At 41.4% G+C, this 25,833-nt stretch overlaps 2 protein-coding genes across 3 annotated transcripts in view; one reads left to right on the plus strand and one right to left on the minus strand.

Moving 5' to 3' along the window:
• The window catches only part of KLHL17 (kelch like family member 17), a 58,620-nt gene extending 33,639 nt beyond the window's left edge, over nt 1-24,981 (minus strand). The window contains exon 1 of one of the 2 annotated variants that reach the window (XM_075191628.1): nt 24,191-24,981. In XM_075191628.1, coding sequence (XP_075047729.1) covers nt 24,191-24,292 — 102 coding nt within the window. In that variant the 5' untranslated portion in view covers nt 24,293-24,981. Of the gene's footprint in view, nt 1-14,165; nt 14,525-24,190 lie in introns of those variants that run through there. The other variant, XM_075191629.1, reaches the window with a different exon arrangement.
• Nucleotides 24,978-25,833, plus strand: part of NOC2L (NOC2 like nucleolar associated transcriptional repressor) — a 48,897-nt gene continuing 48,041 nt past the window's right edge. The window contains exon 1 of the mRNA XM_075191627.1: nt 24,978-25,083. Within this exon, the coding sequence (XP_075047728.1) occupies nt 25,064-25,083 (20 nt within the window). The 5' untranslated portion in view covers nt 24,978-25,063. The remainder of the gene's footprint in view (nt 25,084-25,833) is intronic.

Raw genomic sequence — 25,833 nt, forward strand, 5'->3', positions numbered from 1 at the left:
CTTAGAATTCTAGCGCCTGGGGCGAGAAAGACAAATGCCGCCCCCCTAGCCCTCAATTTTAACCAAATGAACCTAAAATATTCCTAAATTGCGCCCCCCTTCAGCGTTGCGCCCTGGGCGATCGCCCCTGTCGCACAGCCCTAGTTACGGCCTTGCACTAACCACAGCCTCAACCTTCTAGTGCTCACTAACCACAGCCTCAACCTTCTAGTGCTCACTAACCACAGCCTCAACCTTCTAGTGCTCACTAACCACAGCCTCAACCTTGTAGTGCTCACTAACCCCAGCCTCAACCTTGTAGTGCTCACTAACCACAGCCTCAACCTTCTAGTGCTCACTAACCACAGCCTCAACCTTCTAGTGCTCACTAACCCCAGCCTCAACCTTGTAGTGCTCACTAACCCCAGCCTCAACCTTCTAGTGCTCACTAACCGCAGCCTCAACCTTCTAGTGCTCACTAACCGCAGCCTCAACCTTCTAGTGCTCACTAACCGCAGCCTCAACCTTCTAGTGCTCACTAACCGCAGCCTCAACCTTCTAGTGCTCACTAACCGCAGCCTCAACCTTCTAGTGCTCACTAACCACAGCCTCAACCTTGTAGTGCTCACTAACCCCAGCCTCAACCTTCTAGTGCTCACTAACCACCGCCTCAACCTTCTAGTGCTCACTAACCACCGCCTCAACCTTCTAGTGCTCACTAACCCCAGCCGTAAACCTTGTAGTGCTCACTAACCACAGCCTCAACCTTCTAGTGCTCACTAACCACAGCCTCAACCTTCTAGTGCTCACTAACCACAGCCTCAACCTTCTAGTGCTCACTAACCACAGCCTCAACCTTCTAGTGCTCACTAACCACAGCCTCAACCTTCTAGTGCTCACTAACCACAGCCTCAACCTTCTAGTGCTCACTAACCACAGCCTCAACCTTCTAGTGCTCACTAACCACAGCCTCAACCTTCTAGTGCTCACTAACCACAGCCTCAACCTTCTAGTGCTCACTAACCCCAGCCTCAACCTTCTAGTGCTCACTAACCACAGCCTCAACCTTCTAGTGCTCACTAACCGCAGCCTCAACCTTCTAGTGCTCACTAACCGCAGCCTCAACCTTCTAGTGCTCACTAACCGCAGCCTCAACCTTCTAGTGCTCACTAACCGCAGCCTCAACCTTCTAGTGCTCACTAACCACAGCCTCAACCTTGTAGTGCTCACTAACCCCAGCCTCAACCTTCTAGTGCTCACTAACCACCGCCTCAACCTTCTAGTGCTCACTAACCACCGCCTCAACCTTCTAGTGCTCACTAACCCCAGCCGTAAACCTTGTAGTGCTCACTAACCACAGCCTCAACCTTCTAGTGCTCACTAACCACAGCCTCAACCTTCTAGTGCTCACTAACCACAGCCTCAACCTTCTAGTGCTCACTAACCACAGCCTCAACCTTCTAGTGCTCACTAACCACAGCCTCAACCTTCTAGTGCTCACTAACCACAGCCTCAACCTTCTAGTGCTCACTAACCACAGCCTCAACCTTCTAGTGCTCACTAACCACAGCCTCAACCTTCTAGTGCTCACTAACCACAGCCTCAACCTTCTAGTGCTCACTAACCCCAGCCTCAACCTTCTAGTGCTCACTAACCACAGCCTCAACCTTCTAGTGCTCACTAACCACAGCCTCAACCTTCTAGTGCTCACTAACCACAGCCTCAACCTTCTAGTGCTCACTAACCCCAGCCGTAAACCTAGTAGTGCTCACTAACCACAGCCTCAACCTTCTAGTGCTCACTAACCACAGCCTCAAACCCAGTAGTGCTCACTAACCGCAGCCCCAACCTTGTAGTGCTCACTAACCACAGCCCCAACCTTGTAGTGCTCACTAACCACAGCCCCAACCTTGTAGTGCTCACTAACCACAGCCCCAACCTTGTAGTGCTCACTAACCGCAGCCTCAACCTTCTAGTGCTCACTAACCGCAGCCTCAACCTTGTAGTGCTCACTAACCGCAGCCTCAACCTTCTAGAGCTCACTAACCGCAGCCTCAACCTTCTAGTGCTCACTAACCACAGCCTCAACCTTCTAGAGCTCACTAACCACAGCCTCAACCTTCTAGAGCTCACTAACCGCAGCCTCAACCTTGTAGTGCTCACTAACCACAGCCTCAACCTTGTAGTGCTCACTAACCGCAGCCTCAACCTTGTAGTGCTCACTAACCGCAGCCTCAACCTTCAAACAATGACATACTACTGCTTCAATCTCTAACTGATAAATTACCCCCTCAATCTTTATCCTTCACTTAATTACTGCCCCAAACTTCATCCACCAACAGACCACTGCCTTTAATTTAATCCACCGACTACTTCCTTAATGGTTGTCCACTAACTAACCAACCATTTCCTACAAATAACTAACCACTCCTTCAACCTTTTACTCTCGAACTGACAGCAGCATCAGTCTTTGTCCCTCAACTAACAACTTTCTCCGCTTTCATCTAAGCTATGCACTCCAAAATTGGGAATAGCAAGGCAGCTCTGAGTCACTTGTAGAGGCTATAAAGGCAACCACACAGAGGGTGACAAATTAGGACAGCAGAAAATCATCTCCAGAGCAAGTCTTGATTTCCAGACAAGGGGCCTGATTCATTAAGGATCTTAACTTGAGAAACTTCTTATTTCAGTCTCCTGGACAAAACCATGTTACAATGCAAGGGGTGCAAATTAGTATTCTGTTGTGCACATAAGTTAAATACTGCCTGTTTTTTCCATGTAGCACACAAATATCAACTTTAAATTTCAGTGTACAAATAAGCTATCAAGTATTTGTGTGCTACATGAAAAACCAGGCAGTATTTAACTTATGTGCAAAACAGAATACTAATTTGCACCCATTGCATTGTAACATGGTTTTGTCCAGGAGACTGAAATAAGAAGTTTCTCAAGTTAAGATCCTTAATGAATCAGGTCCAAGCACTTTACTCAAAAGACGATTTTTGATCCCAGGCCTTTAATTAGTGTGTGTGTGTATATATATATATATATAGATATAGATATAGATATAGATATAGATATAGATATAGAGAGAGAGAGAGAGAGAGAGAGAGAGAGAGAGAGAGAGAGAGAGAGAGAGAGAGAGAGAGAGAGAGAGAGAGAGTGTGTGTAAATATAGCAACTACTTTTCAATACTCAAACTTGGATAAAGGACATTACTTACAGTGGATTGTCCGCAAGTTGCAGCCTGTATCACTTTTCTAATCTGCCTTCATCAGAAGTGCTTGTGTTTCAGATAGGATCTGTCTGAATTCATTCACCGCTTTGTTATATGAGGTCCAGGCCATCTGCCACCCACTTCCTGAGCTCATGGATAAACAGGGGATTGTTTTGCTGTCCTGGAACACAGCACCGCTATACATGCTTTTTTCTATAAATGAATGTAAATGATTGGCCCCTACTAAATTAGCATTTTTTCAGGCAGTGAATGGCATACAAATTTCCAGCATTAATTTGGGCTATTAACTGTTTAAATTGTGGAGGTACAAACCATTAGATGTAAAATATAGGTGAGCACGGCCCTCAGACTGTAACTAGGTGTTTGGACTGGTGTTATGCTAGTAAGAAATATCATAAAGTTGCTACCACATAAGCAAAAATAGATTGAAAGCAATATGATTATTATCACACTGAAAAGAACAGCAATACAAAATGTAAAATAAAAATAATCAACAGTCAAAATAAACGTATACCAAAACGTACAGATCGAATTTGGGTCACTAACCAGAAAAGTAAATATTATTGTGAAAATATTCATACTAAGGATGAGCGGGCTCGGATTCCGCTAATCCGAGCCCACCCGAACAGTGCGGATCAGACGGGATCCAAGCACTGTTCGGGTATTTCCGGTGCCCAAAAAAAAATGAAACTGAGGCTCTGACGTCCAAGTCTCGCGAGACTCGGATTGCATAAATTCCCCGCTAGCGCACGCCATTTTCATTTGGGCTATGATCAGGGTAGAGGGAGGTCGTAGGGTAGTGGTACTCCTGCGTGATCAGTCCAGTTGTGCTTTGTGCTTGTGTCCAGTGCTCTGTCCTTGCTGAGTCCAGTGGTCCTTTTGTCCTGTGCTCTGTCCTGCTGAGTCCAGTGGTGCTTTGGCCAGTGTCTGTCCTGGTGAGCCAGTGGTGCTTTAGTCCTGTGCATTTTTGTGCTAAGTCCATAGTAATTGTCTAATTATTAAAAACTCCCAAAAAAAAAAAAAAAAAATTATAAAAAAAAAAAATAGTAAAAAAAAAAAATAGTAAAAAATAATTTAAAAAAAAAGTATAAAAAAATTCCAGAGCAATATATTATTGCAGTCCTGAAATATTAGTACTGCAATACCTACATTCACTGTTTCTGCAGTCCAAAAAATAGGAACTGCAATCTATATTACTAAGTTCACTGTTTCAGCAGTCCAAAAAATAGGAACTGCAATCTATATTACATTTACTACGTTCATTCTTTAAGCAGTTCCAGAGAATAGGTACTGCGATCTATATTACATTTACTACGTTCAATTTTTAAGCAGTGCAAGAGAATAGGTACTGCAATCTATATTACATTTACTACGTTCATTCTTTAAGCAGTTCCAGAGAATAGGTACTGCAATCTATATTACATTTAATACGTTCATTCTTTAAGCAGTTCCAGAGAATAGGTACTGCAATCTATATTACAAGAGAAAGTGAGGGAGGAGCTGGTAAACCATTGCGATTCCACCAAGCATGTAGCTCTTGTGGATGAAGCCCTTCGTACGCTTTGCCAGGATCCGAGGGTGGTCACTCTTTTAAAGTCAGAGGAATACATTCTGGTCACTGTGCTCGATCCTCGGTTTAAAGCATATGTTGTGTCTCTGTTTCCGGCGGACACAAGTCTACAGAGGTGCAAAGACCTGCTGGGCAGGAAATTGTCCTCTGAAGAGGACGGTGACATGCCAACAGCTCCACCTTCATTTTCTTCCACACGTAAGGCTGCGAGGAAAAAGCTCAGTTTTCCTAAAAGACCCGCTAGCGGGGATGCAGACAACATCTGGTCCGGACTGAAGGACCTACCAACCATTGCAGACATGTCTACTGTCGCTGCATTGGATGCTGTCACAATAGAAAAAATGGTGGAGGATTATTTTTCTGACACCATCCAAATAGACATGTCAGACAGTCCATATTGTTACTGGCAGGAAAAAAAGGCAGTTTGGAAGACCCTGTACAAACTGGCTCTATTTTACCTGAGTTGTCCCCCCTCCAGTGTGTACTCGGAAAGAGTTTTTAGTGCAGCGGGGAACTTGGTCAGTGAGCGGCGAAGGAGGTTGCTTCCGCAGAACGTTGAAAAAAAATGATGTTCATAAAAATTAATTATCAATTCCTCAATCAAATACAGCACTGCCCTCCAGATCCTACAGAGGGACCTGTGGTTGTGGAGTCCAGCGGGGACGAATTGATAATGTGTGAGGATGAGGAAGTACACACTGAAGGGGGGAGAGGAATCAGAGGATGAGGATGAGGACGACATCTTGCCTCAGTAGAGCCGGTTTAGTTTGTACAGGGAGAGATGAATAGCTTTTTTGGTGTGGGGGCCCAAACAAACCAATCATTTCAGCCACAGTTGTTTGGTAGGCCCTGTCGCTGAAATGACTGGTTTGTTAAAGTGCGCATGTCCTTTTTCAACAACATAAGGGTGGGTGGGAGGGCCCAAGGACAATTCCATCTTGCAAATCTTTTTTTGCCATTATGTGACCGTCCAACAGTTGTTTGCCATGAGCACAAAGTACGACAGTAGTCATCCTATGGCAAAGCGGATAACTGCGGCCTTAACAGCTATGTTGGTGTTAGACGTGCGTCCGGTGTCCGCCATCAGTGGAGTGGGATTTAGACGGTTGATGGCTTACCCCACTTAGACTCTCCTGGGGATTTGTGGTGTCAGACAACGCCAGTCACATTGTACGGGCATTACATATGGGCAATTTCCTTTGTGGCTCCATTATCCCAATTAAAAGGATTTTTACCTGTTGGTGTAATGATGTTATAAACACTACACTTGAAAGCTTGAGCCTTTAAATGAAAAAGTCACTCTTCATTGCACGAAGATTTGCAACAGGGACAGTTTTTTTGTTCCCAAAGTCAACAAATAACACTTCGACGCTGTCTGTCTTTGACATACTCGATGGGATCTCAATGATGAATGCTCTGTACCATGGTCGTCGAAAACAAGAGGTAGTGACGCGCTCGAACTACACCCTCAGTCTATATGCTGCAGAGGATGTAGGAGCAGCCATATGTGCAGTGGAATTTAGACCAGTTGGAGGAGGTATTGTGGCCCCGGTACCAAATTGGGTACCGGGCCCACTCCACTACGCAGTCCAGAAAGCTACCTCGGTGCAACGTTTTGGACTAAAAACAATATTGTGAGGTGTGAGGTGTTCAGAATAGACTGGAAATTAGTGGAAATGATTGTTATTGAGGTTAATAATAGCGTAGGAGTGTAAAAAAACAAAAAAATTGGATTTTAGTGCTTTTTTAAAAATAAATCAGAACCCAAAACCCGAAATCAGAACCATAACCTTTCGTCAGGTGTTTTGGCAAAACAAATCAGAACCCAAAACCTCAAGCTAATCAGAACCCAAAACACTAAAAGTGCCCGGTGCACACCCTTAATTCATACCAGTAACATATTATAATAACCCAAATATCTTGGAAATACAATGCATTATCGGTGGAAATACAAGGCAGCTATGACTGACGAAAAGATCAGCAAGCTTGTTCAACGGTTTGTGAAAAAGAGAAGGAGTGTATATGGTACCACAGGACTTGTCATTAGTGTAATAAATGCACTTACTGGAGAGGATGATACCAAGGGAGGAATTCAATTCCCCCTGAAGCACCGCCGGGTTAAAACTATTACCGTTATGACGGTAGTTTTAACCCGGCTTTATACCGACGTTAGAACTACCGTAATAACAGTAATTACGAGCATTGTTACCGTAATAACGCTAATAATGCGCAGGCCGCGTTACTTTTAACAGTAACGCTGCCAAATGAATATGCCTCCAAGTGTCCCGATGGACATAGGACTATTGGCTAATCCCTGTCTTTTTTTCCTCTATAGTATCTTGCAAAGGCTATAAGTATGGGGGCATATTCTTAGGGGAAAATGTGTTAGGCTAGGGACACACTACAGAATTTTCTGATCAATGTGTTATCTACAGAGATTGTACCTACGACCGAAGGTCCGATCGGTCGGTCGATTCACGTGTACACAGTATACACGTTTTAAACGATTATTGCACGACCAACTGACCAGGCAGCGATTTTTGACAGGTATAACGTCGTCGCAAATCATTGCGTTTCCGTACACACTGAAACGATATATGGACTCCCTGCAGCGAATTGACAAATACATTTAAATTAAAGGGCTGAACATCACCGTCAAAAACTTCCACAAACTCAGATTCAGGAAAAGGAAATACATTATTGCCATTCATTCTAGAACACATATTTGTGTATAGTGTACGTTCATTCGCTCGCAACTGAACATGAATCATATATATATATATATATATATATATATATATATATATATAATGAATATCGTTGAACTACAGCAAGCTTGTGGCCTATTGCTTGCATACAGCAACAAGTAAATGTCATATGGAGCATGTAAAACAGGTTTACTATTGATCTACATTAAAAGCACATTATTCTCAGTTGCCTGACGTTCTGACAACGCACCATATGGGAGAGGTAGAGACATCTTAGATTTACATACAGACGCCCAGAAAGGAGTCGTTGTTTTAGAAACTATTGGCAGTTGGTCGAGTAATTCGTTGTGAATTCATACACACTGCAGGATCGGAAGGTGGTTGGAACGAGATTTTTAAACAGAACGATCAATCAAATGAAACAACAATGGGTACTTTGGAACGACTCTACGTACGCGACTATTCATCGCGTAAGTATACACACTAAAATGCGATATCGGGCTAAACGGTCGTTTAGCAGGTGTTTTACCCGATGATTGGCTGAAAAACCTCTAGTTGTAGTCTAGCCTTAGATGTAGTGTAATAGATTGACACTGTCAAATGTAAGTAAATAAATAAATGTAGGCAATATACTCATAAACAGTATGCTACAGCAATGTATTGACAAGTGGCTTGAGTCATGTGGTGTGCTCTCTAGATCACATGATCACAAATCTGTATTCAGTCATCCATGGTATGGTGTCATTGGAGAATACTGAAAAGGAAATCCACACAGACCCATGCAATGTTCTATAGTGCTTTTATAGCAATACTGTGAATATTCATATAATTGTACTTCTATACAAGTATAAAACTGCTCAACATTGCACCCTCTCCGATAGACACAGGGTTATACTGCAACTCCTGCAGTAGTAGACCATTCATAATGCTTCTCTTTTTCACACATAAAGCAAAACATGTAATTATTTAAGATACTATAATATCTCCAGCTGCCCAACATTAAATCCACAACAAATGGTCAAAGTGAGCCAGTATATGGTTGTCTACTAAACCGCCACGTCTCCTACTGATTGCATTGTAAAACTATCAAATTCCATTCACTTACATTTTCCATACCAAAATTTCTACTTCGACCACTGTCCACAATAGTACCAAGTTTCAGTCCAAACAGAAGTTCTGGAGTTCATATCACCATTTTACTAGTGAAAGATTAGAATTTGAATCCTACATGTTCATCCAAGACATATGGAAATGCATATTAAGATGCAGATTTCATACACCCCCCCCCCCCCCCCCCAAAAAAAAAAAAAAATGTGTTCTGTGTTGTACTCTCAGCTTCAACATTCTTCAAATCACATCAGTTACTGCCCCAATCAAACTTACAATATAATTTACCTAGTCAGAGATTCATCATCATCACCATTTATTTATATAGCGCCACTGATTCCGCAGCGCTGTACAGAGAGCTCATTCACATCAGTCCCTGTCCCATTGGAGCTTACAGTCTAAATTCCCTAACATACACAAACCGAAAGAGAGACCCCAGCATTGTAAGGCAGAAGTGCTAACCACTAAGCCACAGTGCTACTCTATGATTTGAACTGGATTGTCTATCCATTGATTTATTTCTATGAGAGAGAATGATTTCTAGGAGGTTAAATATGAAAAACAAATAGTCATCAGGCTCTATGGAGACACATTTGACAGACAAATTTTCCTTCAAGGGTCCTCTGTGCAACCGAAAAGACAGAAAAAACGTATGCCCAGATTAGTTTATTGAGCCACTCAGTGCAAACAATCCAGTTATATTAAGCAACAGACAAGTGAGACTATAAGAAAGCCCACAGTGAGAGCAGAAAAGGAGAGGGGATTCCCAATTAGCAGGAATCATATTCCTTGGCAAGCTCACGCAGGCGAAGATCTTCTCACTGTGCAAGCACGGGAATGTCTCCTCATTAGAGGCAAATACTTAGGTGTTTGGAAGCAGAAAGACATGACCCTTTGCAAAACATAATAAGTATTTTGCAATGGAATCCCAAAAAAGTGTATAAGGAAATATTTATATATTTTATGTCTTCCCTGTCACAAATTACACCATGAAATAAATAAATGTGGCCATGATCACTCCTAAACTGACAAGTTGTTTTAGATAACATGGCTTTCAGCAAATCCCTGTGTGTAAGTATACAAGGCGGTAATATATTTGGGTGTATGCTCCAGAGGCCCGCTTTTGCTACCTGGCTTGTTTGCTTATTTAGAGATGCCTGGTGTCACAGATAGTCAATTATTTGTTCTTTGCCTTGCCCAGTCCACAGATAGTAAAAAAATGGGCAATTTCTTTGGCTAGAAAGGACCACATTTGGTATCACTACAAGTGTGCGAATATTTGCTTATATGAAACAGAACACATCAAAGAATCACATTCCATAATCCATGTTTGTAAATTTGTAACCTGTGGAACCAGCCACCTGAAATGTGTTATCGATATATAATGACGCTGTACAGAATCTTCCCAAGGAATCAAGATAATATAATGCTTCCTATGCATATGTATGGAAAATCATCCCATGTTTAGTGCACCTAAGGTCACACCTCTGCTATATTCCAGAAGACAGATATAATATTAATAGAACTCATTGTAAGAACTCTTTCTGAATAAAAGGCAAAAACACCAGTTGTAAAACAGATTAGTTTACCAGCACACATCTTGCAGTGGCACTTGTCCAGTTGGGTGACACTTCAGTACAACCCTCATGTTGATAAGTGCCTGGATTTTACCCTGTGGCTCCAATCCTTCAGCCAACTCCACTTCTTAAGAAAACGGGACACATCAATGCAGAGGTGGAACAGTGCACTGCCAACCCCATATCAATATTCGGGTAGCACAGCGATGCAGTTCTTACCTTCAGGGCCTCCTGCTTTGACTCAGAGGAGGGAACCTCTTCTGAGTTTGCGTGGGAGCCTCAATGGAGAAAGAGGCCTCTGTGGGGTGGGTGGCCCTCTCCAAGAGAGGAAACCCCCAATGTTAAGCCCCCCTCTCCAATAGAGGAAACCTCAAATCTATGATGGTTCCATTAAAAGTGGATTCATAAAGATGACTTTTGTAGCACATACAATTTGCATACAGTTTGTGCTACAGAACTACATGACACACAATACTAACTATACTGACTCTATAGTTCATCACTAATCCCATGACAAGCATTGGCTTCTATCATTTCCAATTTTCCAACGGAAAATTTTCCAATGGAGAAAGAGGCCTCTGTGGGGTGGGTGGCCCTCTCAAAGAGAGGAAACCCCCAATGTTAAGCCCCCCTCTCCAATAGAGGAAACCTCTAATCTATGATGGTTCTATTAAAAGTGGATTCATAAAGATGACTTTTGTAGCACATACAATTTGCATACAGTTTGTGCTACAGAACTACATGACACACAATACTAACTATACTGACTCTATAGTTCATCACTAATCCCATGACAAGCATTGGCTTCTATCATTTCCAATTTTCTATTACTTTAATTTGTAGCCTACACTTGGTGGAGGCAGTGATTTTCTGCACACGACTTATATACAGCATTTCAATTCACAACGAACAAGAGACATCACTAAGGCAAGGACAGGGTTACCTACGCCTTTAAAATGTGTCTTATCCCCATGACCTCTTATTCATCCTGATGTTGTTATTTATTTATCTTACACATTGTTTGGTTCAACCTAACAACGTGTCAGTAAAAATGCTGAATGTCACCATTTTTAAATAAATTGTGAGTAAATAATGTTTATCAACATTGGCAACAAAGGGCCCTATTTAAAATTAGGAGTAAATCCAGCTAGAAAGTACAATTTTGCACTTTGGCAAAGCTATACTGTGCTGCAGCGGAGGGGGCAGACAGATGTAGAGTTGGGAGGGGGCGTGGCCAAGCTCAACTCTAAATTGCAGCATTAAAATAAAGCTGCCAAGTATTTGTCTACTACATGCAAAAACAGCCAGTATGCCTGCATGCAAAATTAATGCAAGTAAATATATGCATCCTTTAGCTGATTTTGCTCATAACTGTAAAAGAGGCCCAATGGGTGTAAGCGAGCGTTACTCTAGAACATGGCAATGAGACAATAAATGTGACTGAATAGATGTGGGCAGCATGAATCATATGCTATTGACCAACTGTAATCCAGTGTACTGCTTGTCATGGCATTTAACGAGTTTCTGCTTACTGGAGACATGAAAGAGAGAACCAGCAGCTGCTGCTAGCACAACACAGCCAGTAACTGGCAGGTTCGCCTCTCTGTGACCTGGAGTAAAATAACATTTGTATCCGAGACCTAAGTAGCGCTAGTACATCCTATGTTATCTCTGGGAAGCCAGAAGACACAGGACTTGATTATCAAAATGACAGAGCCTGAAACAAAAATAAAAACTCTGTAGAAGCTCTTGAGAAACAGACACATGGCAGCGTATGCAGATGTTGCAGTGATTATGTGTGGATCATGGATGATCCAAACACATGACAGCTGGTTTATTTGTTTAAAGGGGAAAGCTGCCTTAATGCATCACATTTGAAACCAAGCTAAGTTTAAAAGTAAACCCGAGAAGCAAACAAGGTCTTTGACAATGAATAAAAGTTAAAGCAAGTTGGATGTATGAACTTTATTTTATATAGAGCTGCTTTAGACACCCCAATCTCCTTGTATGATCATGATAGGAGCCCTGTATCAATGCCAGTTCGCTCTGCCTCTGACCTTCGCCACAATTCACCGCTCATTACCGCCTCCCATGCTGGCCTCCAAGATTTCTGCCATGCTGCCCCCAATCTTTGGAACCCCCTAGCCCACCTACTTGACTCTCCCCCAACGTTCATTCCTTCAAACACTCACTCAAAACTCACCTTTTCAAGCTCGTCTATCCTACCATCTCCCTCTCGAATGTATGTGGCAGTGCCCTCTCTACCTATCGTCCCATGTCTGTCTATTGTCTGACTCCCTCATACATCCTGTAATGTATTTTGCTGAGTTCCCGTAGCTTTACTCACACTCATCTCTGCTACTTATGTGTATTATTTCATCTATTTGTTACTTACTTGGAATGTTATGGAATCTGTGGCGCCTATAAATAATAATAATAATAATGCTCTGTGCTGCTGGGAGACCCTGCTCCTTACACTATAAAACTCTCAGTCTGTGGCCTCCAGCTTGCCTCCGTTCCCCTTCATCCTATCAGGACACTGTCCTTATTACATGCAACCATAAACTCACTAACACAATTACACAAGTGGACAGGTTACTGCCTCCAACAAGGTCAGCACATTCATATCTCAAAATAATCTGTGCCGCTGTGAGCTTACCAATTATTCAGTTGGCTACATATTGTTCTATCCGCACCCACTTCAAAGCTGAAAACATATGGGACAAGCAGGAGATGAATAACAATTACAAAAAGGTGTTCAGACCCTAAACATAGCATCTTAAGAAGAATGTACCTTGGGACAAATTCTGAATATTAATGACAGCAGAGTATCTTGGAAAAAAAACAGCCATCAATCACTTTTATCATTCTCCTGGCAGAATGCAGCGGTTGCCACAAATTACTACTGCACTGGCCATGTGGTGGCCTCCTATCATTTAAACCTCATCAGCCTACAAGACAATTGTTTTCCCTGGCACTCAGGCCAGTCTGCAGTGAAAACACTAACATGTCCTTCCATCTTTCTATATGGGCCCAAAACAGTGTACAAAACGCTGATTCTCTGTAGAGGTCTATCAAACCTCTATTGAATATGATATAGTTTTTTTGTGCCATTGAAAACTAAACCAGTTTCTAAACTATGATCAAGAAGCAAATACAATATAAACGCATGGACATACATGTGCCTCATCTAAAACCTATACAGCTCTAGGCTATTAATTCAACCCACACTGGTGCAATGTCTAGGAGTCAATCACAAGATATATCAGTGCGGACATAGGAAATGTACACCTACCACATACTAATCCTATGCACAGACTATGATTGGGTTAAGTTCTGTTCTACAGTCTCTCCATTGCAGTGGAGAATCTGTTCCTTGTCTTGCCGGTCACTGCAGCAGTTCTAAAGAGCTGCAGAGAGCAGTAGAACAGTCTGATAGAAAAAAAATAAAAAATAATATATATATATATATATATATATATATATATATATATATATATATATATATATATATATATATATAAATCACATTTTGCTGGGCCTGCTCTAAACAACCATGTGGGGTTTAAATAGATTAAAGCCTCCTGTCTAGCAAGTCTTTTTGTATTGCAGAGGGTACTTCTATATTTTAGCATTCACAAGTACATCCATCACCTATAATTTGCTATGGATATTAGTACATACTGGCACTATAAAAGCAGCAAACATATATCAACTATACATAGTATTAACTTGATTATTATAGAGGTGTGTTAAATTCTTATATGTATACATCACCCCAGAGAATGTTAAAAACAGGATTAAGTATAGAATATGAAGTGAACAGTAATTAACTTTCTACATGCAATTTTCTTTACACTTAAGACTAGTACAGTTAGTGAAAAGAACATGCCTGCCTTTGTCTATAGGGCAGAATGTAAGGCACAGGAAATAAAACACTTGCCTGCCCTCCCCTGCCACCAATAATGGATGTGGCTCATACTCACAGACATATGGCTGTAGGTGCCGATGTTATACCGTAATGATGCCTGGATGCCCTGGACTCATGCTGGCCAGCTCATTAGACACACCACACAGGGGGGAGAGTTTGATAGTGTCTCTATGCACAGATCAGGCTGCTTAACTTTGGATGCCAGGGCCGGGAGCAAACGAGTTCTTTGTCATTATCCTGGAAAAAAAAACCTCTACAGAATACCAAATTGTCATGGGCTGAAACTGACGCAAATCTGAACCAACCAGGTGCCTGGGTGCTCTTAAGGACGCTCCTCCCTGCTATGTACTGCAACCGGTGCATTGTATTTACTAGAACCACAGGACAGGGATTCCGGGCATCGTAAATCTGCCTGCTTCAAAATGTCACCGAAACGTCTCATTCATCAAATGGGAGGGTGACTTGGAAACGATAAGCCAGACATGCAGCCAATAGCAACACAAGCCCTGCAGCCGGAGCCACCTTAAATATCAGTTCTGCCACCTTAAATAGAACACTGATACTGCTCGTTCTATTATGAATCGCCACATTTATCAATACATTCTGATGTTAAAAGTCTGATATTACGCAATGCTACCTATGGCATCACTACTCTGGACACTTGTTCTGTCGTGATTTCACACTGAGTGCCACCTTAAAAAGAACAAATATATAATTATATATTTTTTTTAATTGTTTGTCCTTTTTACCTCTATTGTTTTTCTTAAACATTTTAGTCGCTTACTTTACAGTTTAATGTGGTACATGTTTTTCAAAGTCTGTTACTTGGATGTTCGGTATTATTATCTACATGATAGTGAATGGACTGTAAATGTATGTACACTTTTGTTTATGCGGTTCTAAAAAATAAAAATTCAAAATTTAAAAAAAAAGAACAAATAGTGTTTATTGTGCCCTTACAAAACAGGGGTGTTGGGGATCGGAGATGGGAAACACCGGGCTAAGTGATTGTACGTAACCTACCTATCTAGTCAGGATGACAGATTTTAACTTATGTTCATTTTTTCGTGTTGTGGGATGATCATTTTACTATATTTTACTGAAAGTTGGAAACACTGACCTGGGTTGTTGTGTACTTCAATCACCAGACCTATTTTTAATGTATTTGCAAAATATTACTGTTAATGGGATTAATGTTTTCACTTTTTAATAAAAACAAACATTTATATTTATATATATTTATATTTTAGGACAGATAAGGCTTTTGTATGGTAGTATAATGGAACTTTGAAAATCTTTGAAGATTTGCGCAATTCGTGCAATCTCAATTATCTATTACTCCCTTGTATAGGAACACTAAGGGGTATATTTACTAAACTACAGGTTTGAAAAGTGGAGATGTTGCCTATGGCAACTAATCAGACTCTAAGGGGCATATTCAATTAGCTTTTGGATTCGCGGTAAAAGTGCGCGTTCTTGCAGGTATTACGGTACCGCATTAACGTGGATTTTCATTCGCAGCCCATTGCGGTAACGTGTATTACGTTTCGCGGCTGTTCCGGCGCGTTACCGCGAATCCAAAAGCTAATTGAATATGCCCCTAATTGTCATTTTGCAGAATGCACTAAATAAATAACAGCTAGAATCTGATTGGTTGCTATAGGCAACATCTCCACTTTTTCAAACCCGCAGTTTAGTAAATCTAGCCCTAAATATGTTTAAGATTGGAGGGTTTTGTGCCTTCAAAAACAAATTTAGCAAACCTCACAATAGTCCTGATTAAGGTAATACAGTCTGGATTTTTGGAAGTCAAAAGGAGTGTTGCCTGTCTGAAATAGGGGTGTGGACATGTAATAAGTGGGAAAGGCATGGATAGAGGATCGGACTGGCTCACCAAGGTACTGAGGAATCCCAGGTGGGCCCCACTGCCTGAGGGCCACGACCCCTACCCTAGTGCCATGCAGTGTAGTCAGGGGCAAAATGAGCCGGTCCCCTATTGAACGTTCTGGGCTGGCATCTAGCTGGCCTAATTGTACTGTATGGGTCCTCGGGCTATGCAGCCACATCATTCACTGACACAGCATGGTCTTACAGGGCTCCTGTAGCCTTGGGGAGTCCTATAGGACTAATATTATGATTCTGAGTGACATGGCCGCATCTTGTGCCCACAGAGGAGATTGGGGCACAACAGAAAGAGGAAAAACAGGTAGAGAAGATAGAGGAAAAATAGAGTAAAAACAGAAATAGAGAAGAAAGATGAACAATAGCAGAAAGAGAAAACCAGAGAAAATAAATTAATTTCAAAATAGCTTTTCAATTGGAGAATATTTAAAATATATAAAAAAAAAGTTTTACTCTAAACCAAAAAACTTATTTAAGTGAAAATAAAATAAAAATAAAAATTTAAATAAAAGTTTATTCTTTCTTTTGCTAGTAATTGTACAAAAGCCACCGATGCCCATCAGCACCACACCATTTCTTCCACTTGAACTTATTCAAATCTTGAGCTACACAGAGGAAGATTTGGAAACCGTGGTTCAAGTGGAAACAGTGTAGGGCGTTTGAGCTACAGTGTCATCCATATAATTAACATGCACCATTTTTTTAAATAAAAAAATGTACACAGTACTGCATTAGAAAAATGTTTTTTTTTTCCCTAGAATAAATTCTTTTTTAATGCTTTATTTCTTGCAACAATATCTGATGGCGTTAACAGAACATGGAGTAGCGCCTAAATGCTTAAAGAAAAAAGGCTCTATCGACGGGTTATTGGTGGCGGTAATGCATTTGGCAAAAAAATAAGCCCTTTCATTACTGTACGTTTTCTACATCGTCTATGTGAAATTGGCCTTAATTGCATGGTATACATTTTCTTTATGTTATACACTATAGAGCTAACCATATCCTCTGTGGTCTGACTACAACCACTCTGGCGGCTGGTCACAATATTTCATAGGCCGCAAACCACTGAATTCTCCCACGTCCCAGTCCAACACTGCATGGTCAGATTAGTGTGTGGTTGGAGAAGATCAATGGCATGGCCTCATTTGTCCTAATTCTTCCAGGCAGGAATGTATTGGGTAGTATTGGCAGCACAAATAGAATCAGTATACCCTATCATCATCACCATTTATTTATATAGCGCCACTAATTCCGCAGCGCTGTACAGAGAACTCACTCACATCAGTCCCTGCCCCATTGGGGCTTACAGTCTAAATTCCCTAACATATATATATATATATATACACATATACACACACACACACACAGAACAGACTAGGGTCAATTTTTTAGCAGCCAATTAACCCTAGATACAATATTTAACAGAGAGGCAGAGAGGATCCTGCCCAACCGCTAAGATTGTGTTTTACCCCTTACTTAGTTGCGTGGGGTGTATCATACCCCAGAACACTTTCTTTTGCTCACTATTTTGTAACAGTGACCGACCTTCGAGTTGTAGGTGATCTGTTGTATTACTGTCAAATTACTTTCTTTGTGCTTTTACTTACTCTAGGAAGTAAGAATAACACCATGACGAGTCAGCCTTTGACTGAAGTGGAACCTATTCTATAGGAAGAGTTTTTCGACAGTGAGAGTTTTGAGGAAGAATGTGAAGAGCCAGAATGCAGCAACCATGACTCCAATAGTGAACAAATTACATCTGAAGGTTTGGAACAGAGTGAAGATGAGGCTGAGAGGTCTACAGGATGGAATACTGCACCATGATACCTTGGTAGGCATGGACATAAAAAAGGATCCAATTGAAGACACTTAGTGTTAGGGTTCCCAGTATGAATACCACAGGGAGTAGTTGTGCTTGAAAACAGTGTCTTTATTATATACAAGAATCAAACAGGTGATAAATAGGTGCAGTTAATGGTGGAAATGCAGATACAGGTGTAAGGATAATCAGGTTAGCTGTGAAGCTGGAGCAGGAAAGACTGATGTCCAGGTATAACAGATGAAGCAGGAGACACCGGATTACCAGGGACAATTGGTGAAGTTCAGATCCAGGTTTAGCCAGGAGGCACTGGATGATCCATGGGAGAATCAGGCAAAAGGGGGGTCAGGTAAGCCAGATATCAGAAGCCGCAGGATCCACAACAAAGCCAGGGAGTAGACAGGAGCAACATCAAAAGTAGCCGAGGTCTGGGTCACAGAAAGAGGTGCAAAACGTAGGAGGAGACAAAAGCCAGGGATAAAGCAAGGATCCACACAGGAGTATCATAGAAACCAGCAGCAGCAAAGACAAACGAACTGGCACTAGTCTGTAGAAAAAGGCAGTCTTGAAAAGACCAGACACAGGTGATCACGATCTAGCTGAAATGATGAGGGCTTAACTCCATGCAGGCAAGGAGAAACTGTCCAAGTAAAACAGCAGCACCTCTGGAGGCACTGAGGCACTGCATGCCTTATACAGAAAGAAGGACAGAGTTCTAACACTTAGGAGGGAATAATATGACTACATGTGATTTTACTAATCGCCTACTATTACATGTATATGGTTTTTAGGGTGGTGGTAAGTATTCGATTATGTATTAATAAGATTTTTTTTTTCAAAGTTAGATCTTGTTATATTGGTAGTTATTTATATCTGGCAATGTCATGCCCATATAATAATGTTCTGTTCCCAATATAATCACTTCACACGTGCGGCCAGTTTATTGAAATTGCAGGGTAGATAATTACCACTTTGCTTAATTGCCTACCTATTATTATGTTATTACGATGAAAGTAGGGTTGGACTGTTTCTCCTGTTTCTTATTTACTTTTGTGGCAGCTGCACTACTACAGGTGGAATCAAGAATTACATCTAATATTCTCCCACCCTGTTTCCACATTAGGTAAAGTAGATGTATATTGCTTTAAGGTTCTAACTAAAGCAGCATGAAATTCAGTCATATATTCCAGGTAGATCTCCCTCTCACTCATTAAAGCTGCACAGTATTAGTCTATATATATATATTTTAATCAAGGTTGTTACGCAGTAATAAACCTGAATAAAGAAAACTAATTTAAATGAATTAATAAAAGTTAGATTTAACAAACCAGTCATTAGTGCATCACAGATATGGAAACTTTTTTCTCTCTTGCACAAAATTCTGGTATCACAAATCTAAGTGGGTAAACCACTAAAACTGGAAAATATTTGAGGAGAAATTATACATTAATATTGACTACATATATAATACATGTTTCTCCCAAAAGTTTACACTCAGTGAATCCAATTATAAAATAGGGAACAAAGAATTGCTAGTTAAAAATGTTTTTTTTGACGAATGGAGGCACAGAGGGGACACTTCATCCTAATATAGTTATTACAGATCATGAACATGTAGAATTGAAAGAGCGAACTGAATCTATGTCAAGCTACATGAGCTATTTTCTTTATTTGCTTCAGTTTTAAAACTTATCAACCTGGAATCAATAATGTAAACGATGATGCCTAGCTTTTCTCCTCAATCTATTCTGATAATACCCAGAAAACAAATTGTGGCTGCTTAAAGCTCCAATATTTCTGCATAGGTCATTGGCAAGTCTACACCCAATGATCAGAGGCAGGCTGGGCAGGGGGGCATCTGCCCCCCCCCCCCCCCCCGGGCTGGTCCCATAGTGGGCTACCTTGGGCTGGGTCACTTGGCCACCTGCAACTTGCCAGCCCAACCCTATCAATGATCCTCCTAATATCATATATGTTGCTGCTAATCTCTGAAAAGCAGTCCTGTCCAAGGCCCAAGATTTAAAATTGTTAGGACATTCACATATTATTAGGACTACTCCACTTCTTAGCATAGGAGTTTGGTGGCCTACTCTTCAAATAGATGCCGAGACCTTAGTTAATTTTTCTGCTAGACCAAAGCCTTTAAGGAAGCCCACTCTCTGTCAAATACCTCCTTTGCCCATTCCAACAACTTTTGGTCTTATGTTTCCAATGATTTATTGGAGACCCAGCAGTGGCACAAGCAGAGCCAAATTAAGGGGGGGGGGGGGAAGAGGCTGGACCCCCGGGGGACAGTGTGGTAGATAGTGGCTGGCTTCTCTTTCAGGACCAGCCACCTTCTTTCATTTAGCTGCGGATCTTATAATCCATCCATCGCTCACTTATCCTATGTGTGGCCACCTCCTATGCCCGTAAGAGATAGGTGTCACATGGGACATGTACCACGTGACAAATGCCGTCCCATGTGTGCATAACAGCAAGAGAGGCAGACAGAGAAGTCTGCCTCTCCGACACAGCAAGGTAAGTGTGAGGGAAGGGAGGGAGGTATGTTGATATAATGTATGAGGGAAGGAAGGGGGGATTATTAATATAATGTGTGAGGGAAGGGAGGGGAGTTGCTAAACTTCTTCAAGTCTCTCATCTCCTCTCAGTCCTCCAATCCCCACCACCTTTATTACACTTTCACCACACTCCTTTGCCCCCCACCTCTTCCCCTCCCATCCTCCCTTACTACCACTAATTTTGCCTCCTTTTTCCACTTCCAAAATTGAGACACGAAATCTCCTCCAATCACTCTTCTGCCACCCCCACCACTCCACCCTCCTTCCCCCTGCAGCTACAACCTCTTGTGCGGCGTCCACCCCACTACGGGTGACAAAGTCTATTCTCTTACATTATCCTCTCCACCCTCAACTTGTCCCCTGGATCCCATCCACTCTCACCTCCTTCGCTCCCTCGCCCCCACTGCCTGCTCCCACTTTGCTCACTTCTTCATTTTGTCCCAGAATGTTCCCCTCACCCTTTAAATATGGTCTTGTCTCACCCATTCTTAAAAAAACAATCTTGTCCCCACCTCACTAACCACCGCCCCATTTCACTTCTCCTTTTTACCTCCAAAATAATTGAGCACCTTGTCAACAACCATCTCAGCAGCTACCACTCTTGACAACTCCCTCCTTGATCCTTTCCAATCTGACTTCAATCCCCTCCACTCCACAGAAACTTACTTGACCGAAGTCAACAATGATTTTCTCTCTGCCAAATCACGGGGCCACTTCTCCCTGCTTATCCCCCTGGACCTCTCTGTGGCCTTTCCGACACCGTCCTTTTGTGGCTCACATCCTACCTCGCCAACCACTGATTCTCTGTATCTACCTCTGGTAGAAACATCCATCCTTCCCATAGGAATCCCACAGGGTTCTGTCCTTGGCCCTCTGTTTTTTTTTCTATACACCCCCTCCCTGAGTGAACTCATCAGTTCTTCCAGCCTCCAGTACCACATCAATGCCGACAACACTCATCTCCTTATCTCTCCCCTTCCCTGCTGTGTCCAGTTGCCTCTCTGCCATCTCCTCCTGGATGTCCTTATGCTTTCTCAAACTTAACATAGTTCAAACTGAACTCATTGACTTCCCTCCATCAAGAGTCTCCTCCACTCCTGATCTCTTATCACTGCTTACAACACCACTACCTCCTCTGTTCCCCAACACCGCTGCCTGGGTGTCATTCTTTACTCCTCCCTCTCCTTTGCCCCTCACATTCAATCGATTGCTCAATTTTGTTGCTTCCACCTCTGCAACATCGCCCTTATCAGCTCCTTCTTCTATTAGGATGCCACCAAAACTACTGCAATGTTCTCTTTACTGGTCTCCCCCACTCCCATCTCACTCCACTTCGATCTATACTTAATACTGCAGCTAAACTTATCTTCCTCTCTTGTCGCCCCACATCTGCCTCCCCTTCCCCTACAGAATCCTCTTCAAACTTCTCCCCCTCACATACAAGGCTCTCCACAACTCCACTGCTCCCTACATCTCCATAAACACTCCCTACAGCTTCAAAAGGTCATTGATAACCCAACTTTTTAGAAAAGCCTAACTCTCCTCCACTTAACAATTTCACCAAGTCGTATACATAAAAACCTCTTCCATTCCCCATCTCTCCCACTCTTGCTTCTTGCCCTCAGATCCCCTTTTATTGGCTCACCCCACGTGTCAACCGTTTGTCTGCATTTTCCATTTAGATTGTGAGCAGGGCCCTATTCCCTCCTGTTCTCATTACCTATAGCTCACCAGCTACACTGCGCATCTCCTCCTTGGTATCTCTGCCCATTGACTCCACTCCTCCATTGTCTTTACATCTCTTTCAGTGGCTTTAAACCTGTTAGTCGCGTCCACGTTAATGGGCACAGGTTTCAGACTGTGCTGAATATACCCCTTGCACCCCAGTAGCTGTGTTGAGAGTTGCAGTGTTATTTGTTTACTGTATTGTACCTCGTACTGTCTTGTTGTTTGCCCTCTGTGCAGCGCTGCGGACCTCATGTTATTATTATTATTATTATTAATAATAATAATATTGTTATTAATAGTGACTTATACAAAACTAATAATCAGGTAATTTATATTGTAGAATAATTGATATAGTTACAAATCTATAAATTCTTATAAATCCTATTTGACTTACATTTTGTTTTAGGTATGCTCACTGTTTAACACTTTCCTTTTCTTGGAGCAATAACATTTAAATACTGCTTTAAGCTAGGTACACACTACACGGTTTTCGTCCAATAATTGTCTCAATCAGCCAACATACGACCGCTCGTTCAAAAGTCGGGTCAGTGTGTGCAGTGACACGATGGTCGAAAGTCTGCCCAAATGGACGATTGTCGCCTCATTTGGTTGGTCGTACCGTTTAATATTTTCGTTCCAATCTCGTTTCCGTTGTGTACTGTGTATAAACTTCTGACCAATCCACAACAGTGAGTACGAAATTACAGTCATTGTTCACAACAACATGGCTGTAAAAAGTCGCTAAAGGGACGTCCGCTCTTCCCTTTATCTTCCTAAACAAGGCTAGTGTGTATGCAGTCCATGGACCGAGCAATCGGAACATCGATTGCATGTAAAATCGATCTGCATAAAAAGTTGGTGGAAAATTCTGCAGTGTATACCTAGCTTTAGTTGTTAAAGCAGCAATCTTGCGTAAATGTTTTTACCCCTTTAAATAATAAGTTAAGTAGACAGGCATTCCAAAGCTTCTCTGCTCACTAGATTATGTGCCATGTGACTGTGGTTGCCTTGACAGTCATTGGAAACTGTGAAGAATTTTAAATCAATAACAGTCTGAAGAAAAACATCAAGTCAAAATGGTAATTTCCAAGTATCTTCTTATAACCTGCCACAGTGATTTGTGTTAAAAAACACAACTAATTTTTATGGAATTGCCGATTTAAGAAGTAGTAATCAGAAAACTGTAACATACGGTGTCAGATGTACTTCAAAATAGCATAGCACAGAGCAAAATATGGAAGCAAGCAGATTTGCTTTTATTTTACAAGGCACATAGCTGTCCAATTTGAGAAAGGTCATCACTGCTGTTCCCAGTCAACAAAGATTAAAGTAGTACAAGAGATTCTATTAGTTTAGCACATGCAGACATGAAAAGATGATTTTGACATTAATTTATAATTATTTTGTGTAGAACTAAGCATTAAAGAAACCATTTTACAAAAATAACTGTACTCACAAATTACATTTTTTAATGTAAGTCTAAACATAGATTAGTGTTTAAGGTCATATTTAAATGTAAATAACTTGGACAATGTTTAGATAACAAGCAGTTAATGTTAGGTCTCTAACAGAGCTTGCAGTTAGAAGTCATATAGACCCACAAATTTTAAAACAATGTTAGTTAAAAACATAGACAGAACATTGCAATTTGTCCTATCTTTCACAGTTTATTCTAAACTTGCTCATTATGTGCTAAATAATGTGTCTCAAAGTTTCCGCACAGCATTCATTTGAGATAAACATGTCTTAATAAAGAGCTTGCGAAGTAGTAAATGAGTTTTATGTACAACAACATTGCATTTTTAACATGTGATTAGCGCTTCTGTATGCCGCTGGCTAAGTCCCAAATTGACCTGAAGCAAAGAACGCTTGTAAGAAAGTATGTGTGTACAGGTCCATTTGGCCCACATGCGTCATAGTGCATATTCTATGCATTGAGAACACATGTAAATCACCATAAAAAGGAGTAATATCACTTGATGTAGTTCGGTATACGAGTCCACACTGGAATGACACACTATTTATAATTCATCAGCTCAAGTAAACATATAATAAAGTAGTGGTACTTACCCTCTCAGCACTATTCCACCAGAACAAGTTCATGAAGGCAGATGTGAAAGACTTTGTAGTTAGGAAAAATCCAGTCTGTATATAGCATGATCTCCAGTCCATGTATCACAAATCAGCAACTATATTAAGGACACTTGGCAACACACAGAACTGTCTAACAGCATGATCACAACTCAAGTGCAGCCAAAAGTCAGTGCAAGGAACAGCAACAACTATCACAACAGTCAGGGTTACAATACAACTGGTTTAGTATAGGAAAGAGACAGGTTTCTATGGTGAAAGAACCAACATGTTATATAACTAAAAAAAACAGAGTGATACATAGTTGCAATCTATAAAGCTAGAAGTTCCTGAGACTGAGCAACTAGTAGATTAACAGCATACTTATAAATATACACCATGTTCTCATATGCACCACATTTTATAAGTTCTCATGTCAAACAAACAAACCCAGAAAGTAATATATGCAAATACACATACATACATGCATTACATACATACATACATGCATTACATACACACATATATACACACATACACACAATCCCTTCCAGGAGACAGGAAAATAATAACACAGTATCAGTGTTTTACGCCCAACCGCATCATATTTGACACGTTAAAAAGCTTTTCAACAGTAATGAAACCCGGCCCGTTTTTGCTTTATTTGAATGTTTTTTTTTCCATATGAAAGTAAAAAAACATAACTATCCCACCAATAAGTCCCTGTTGATTCTCACAAGTGTGCGCCGGATTTTTGACCGCCCGCATCAGGTTTGATACGACGCATGTCCTAGAACCAGAGAGCGGATTGGAAGCCGCGTTGCATTGTGGGACGAGAGGAAGAGACTGAGCACGTTGGAAGTGGAGCAAAGCATGGCGGCCTCCGGGAAGAGGTGAGGGCTAGGGAACAGTATGTATAACACACGTGGAGGAGGAGACCACGGTGTGATATTAATGACCACTTAGTAAAAGACGTGTAACTTCTCCTGTAATAATTAGGCATGGGGGGGCTGCCTCATGCAACGTGGACAGGGGCACAAGTTGTGTTGCATGGGTTTAGCCCAGGCTGCCAGTGGCTCCTAGCCAGCTGCTGTGGTACCATAAGACCCATCATCATCATCTATTTATATAGCGCCACTAATTCCACAGCATTGTACAGAGAACTCGCTCACATCAGTCCCTGCCCCATTGGAGCTTACAATCTAAATTCCCTAATACACACACACAACCTTCCAGTATGTTTTTGGAGTGTGGGAGGAAACCCATACAAACTCCACACAGATAAGGCTGTGGTTGGGAATCGAACTCATGACCCCAGTGCTGCCAGGCAGAAGTGCTAACCACTAGGCCAGTCTGCTATGGAAGGCTAATATTGACAGAGAATGCTGGGACTTATAGTTCTGCAACAACTTTAGAGATTCAGGTTGCCTTCCTCTGTCTCTTTCAGGAGCTATTGTCTCCATAAGATGAATTTAATGGTATTGAAATAATAGTATAAAGCAAGTCCTCATTAAATTATTTTTTCATTTGAAAATTGTACAGTGGATGGGTTGAGCAAAATCTTAACCCATTTTAATTAGTGCTCTTTCTCAATATATTTTGCATTTATTTTTATTACTAGAAAGTGTAAGATTTGATCTTTA

The sequence above is a fragment of the Mixophyes fleayi genome, chromosome 11 (genome assembly GCF_038048845.1).
Source record: "Mixophyes fleayi isolate aMixFle1 chromosome 11, aMixFle1.hap1, whole genome shotgun sequence".
Taxonomy (NCBI): domain Eukaryota; kingdom Metazoa; phylum Chordata; class Amphibia; order Anura; family Limnodynastidae; genus Mixophyes; species Mixophyes fleayi.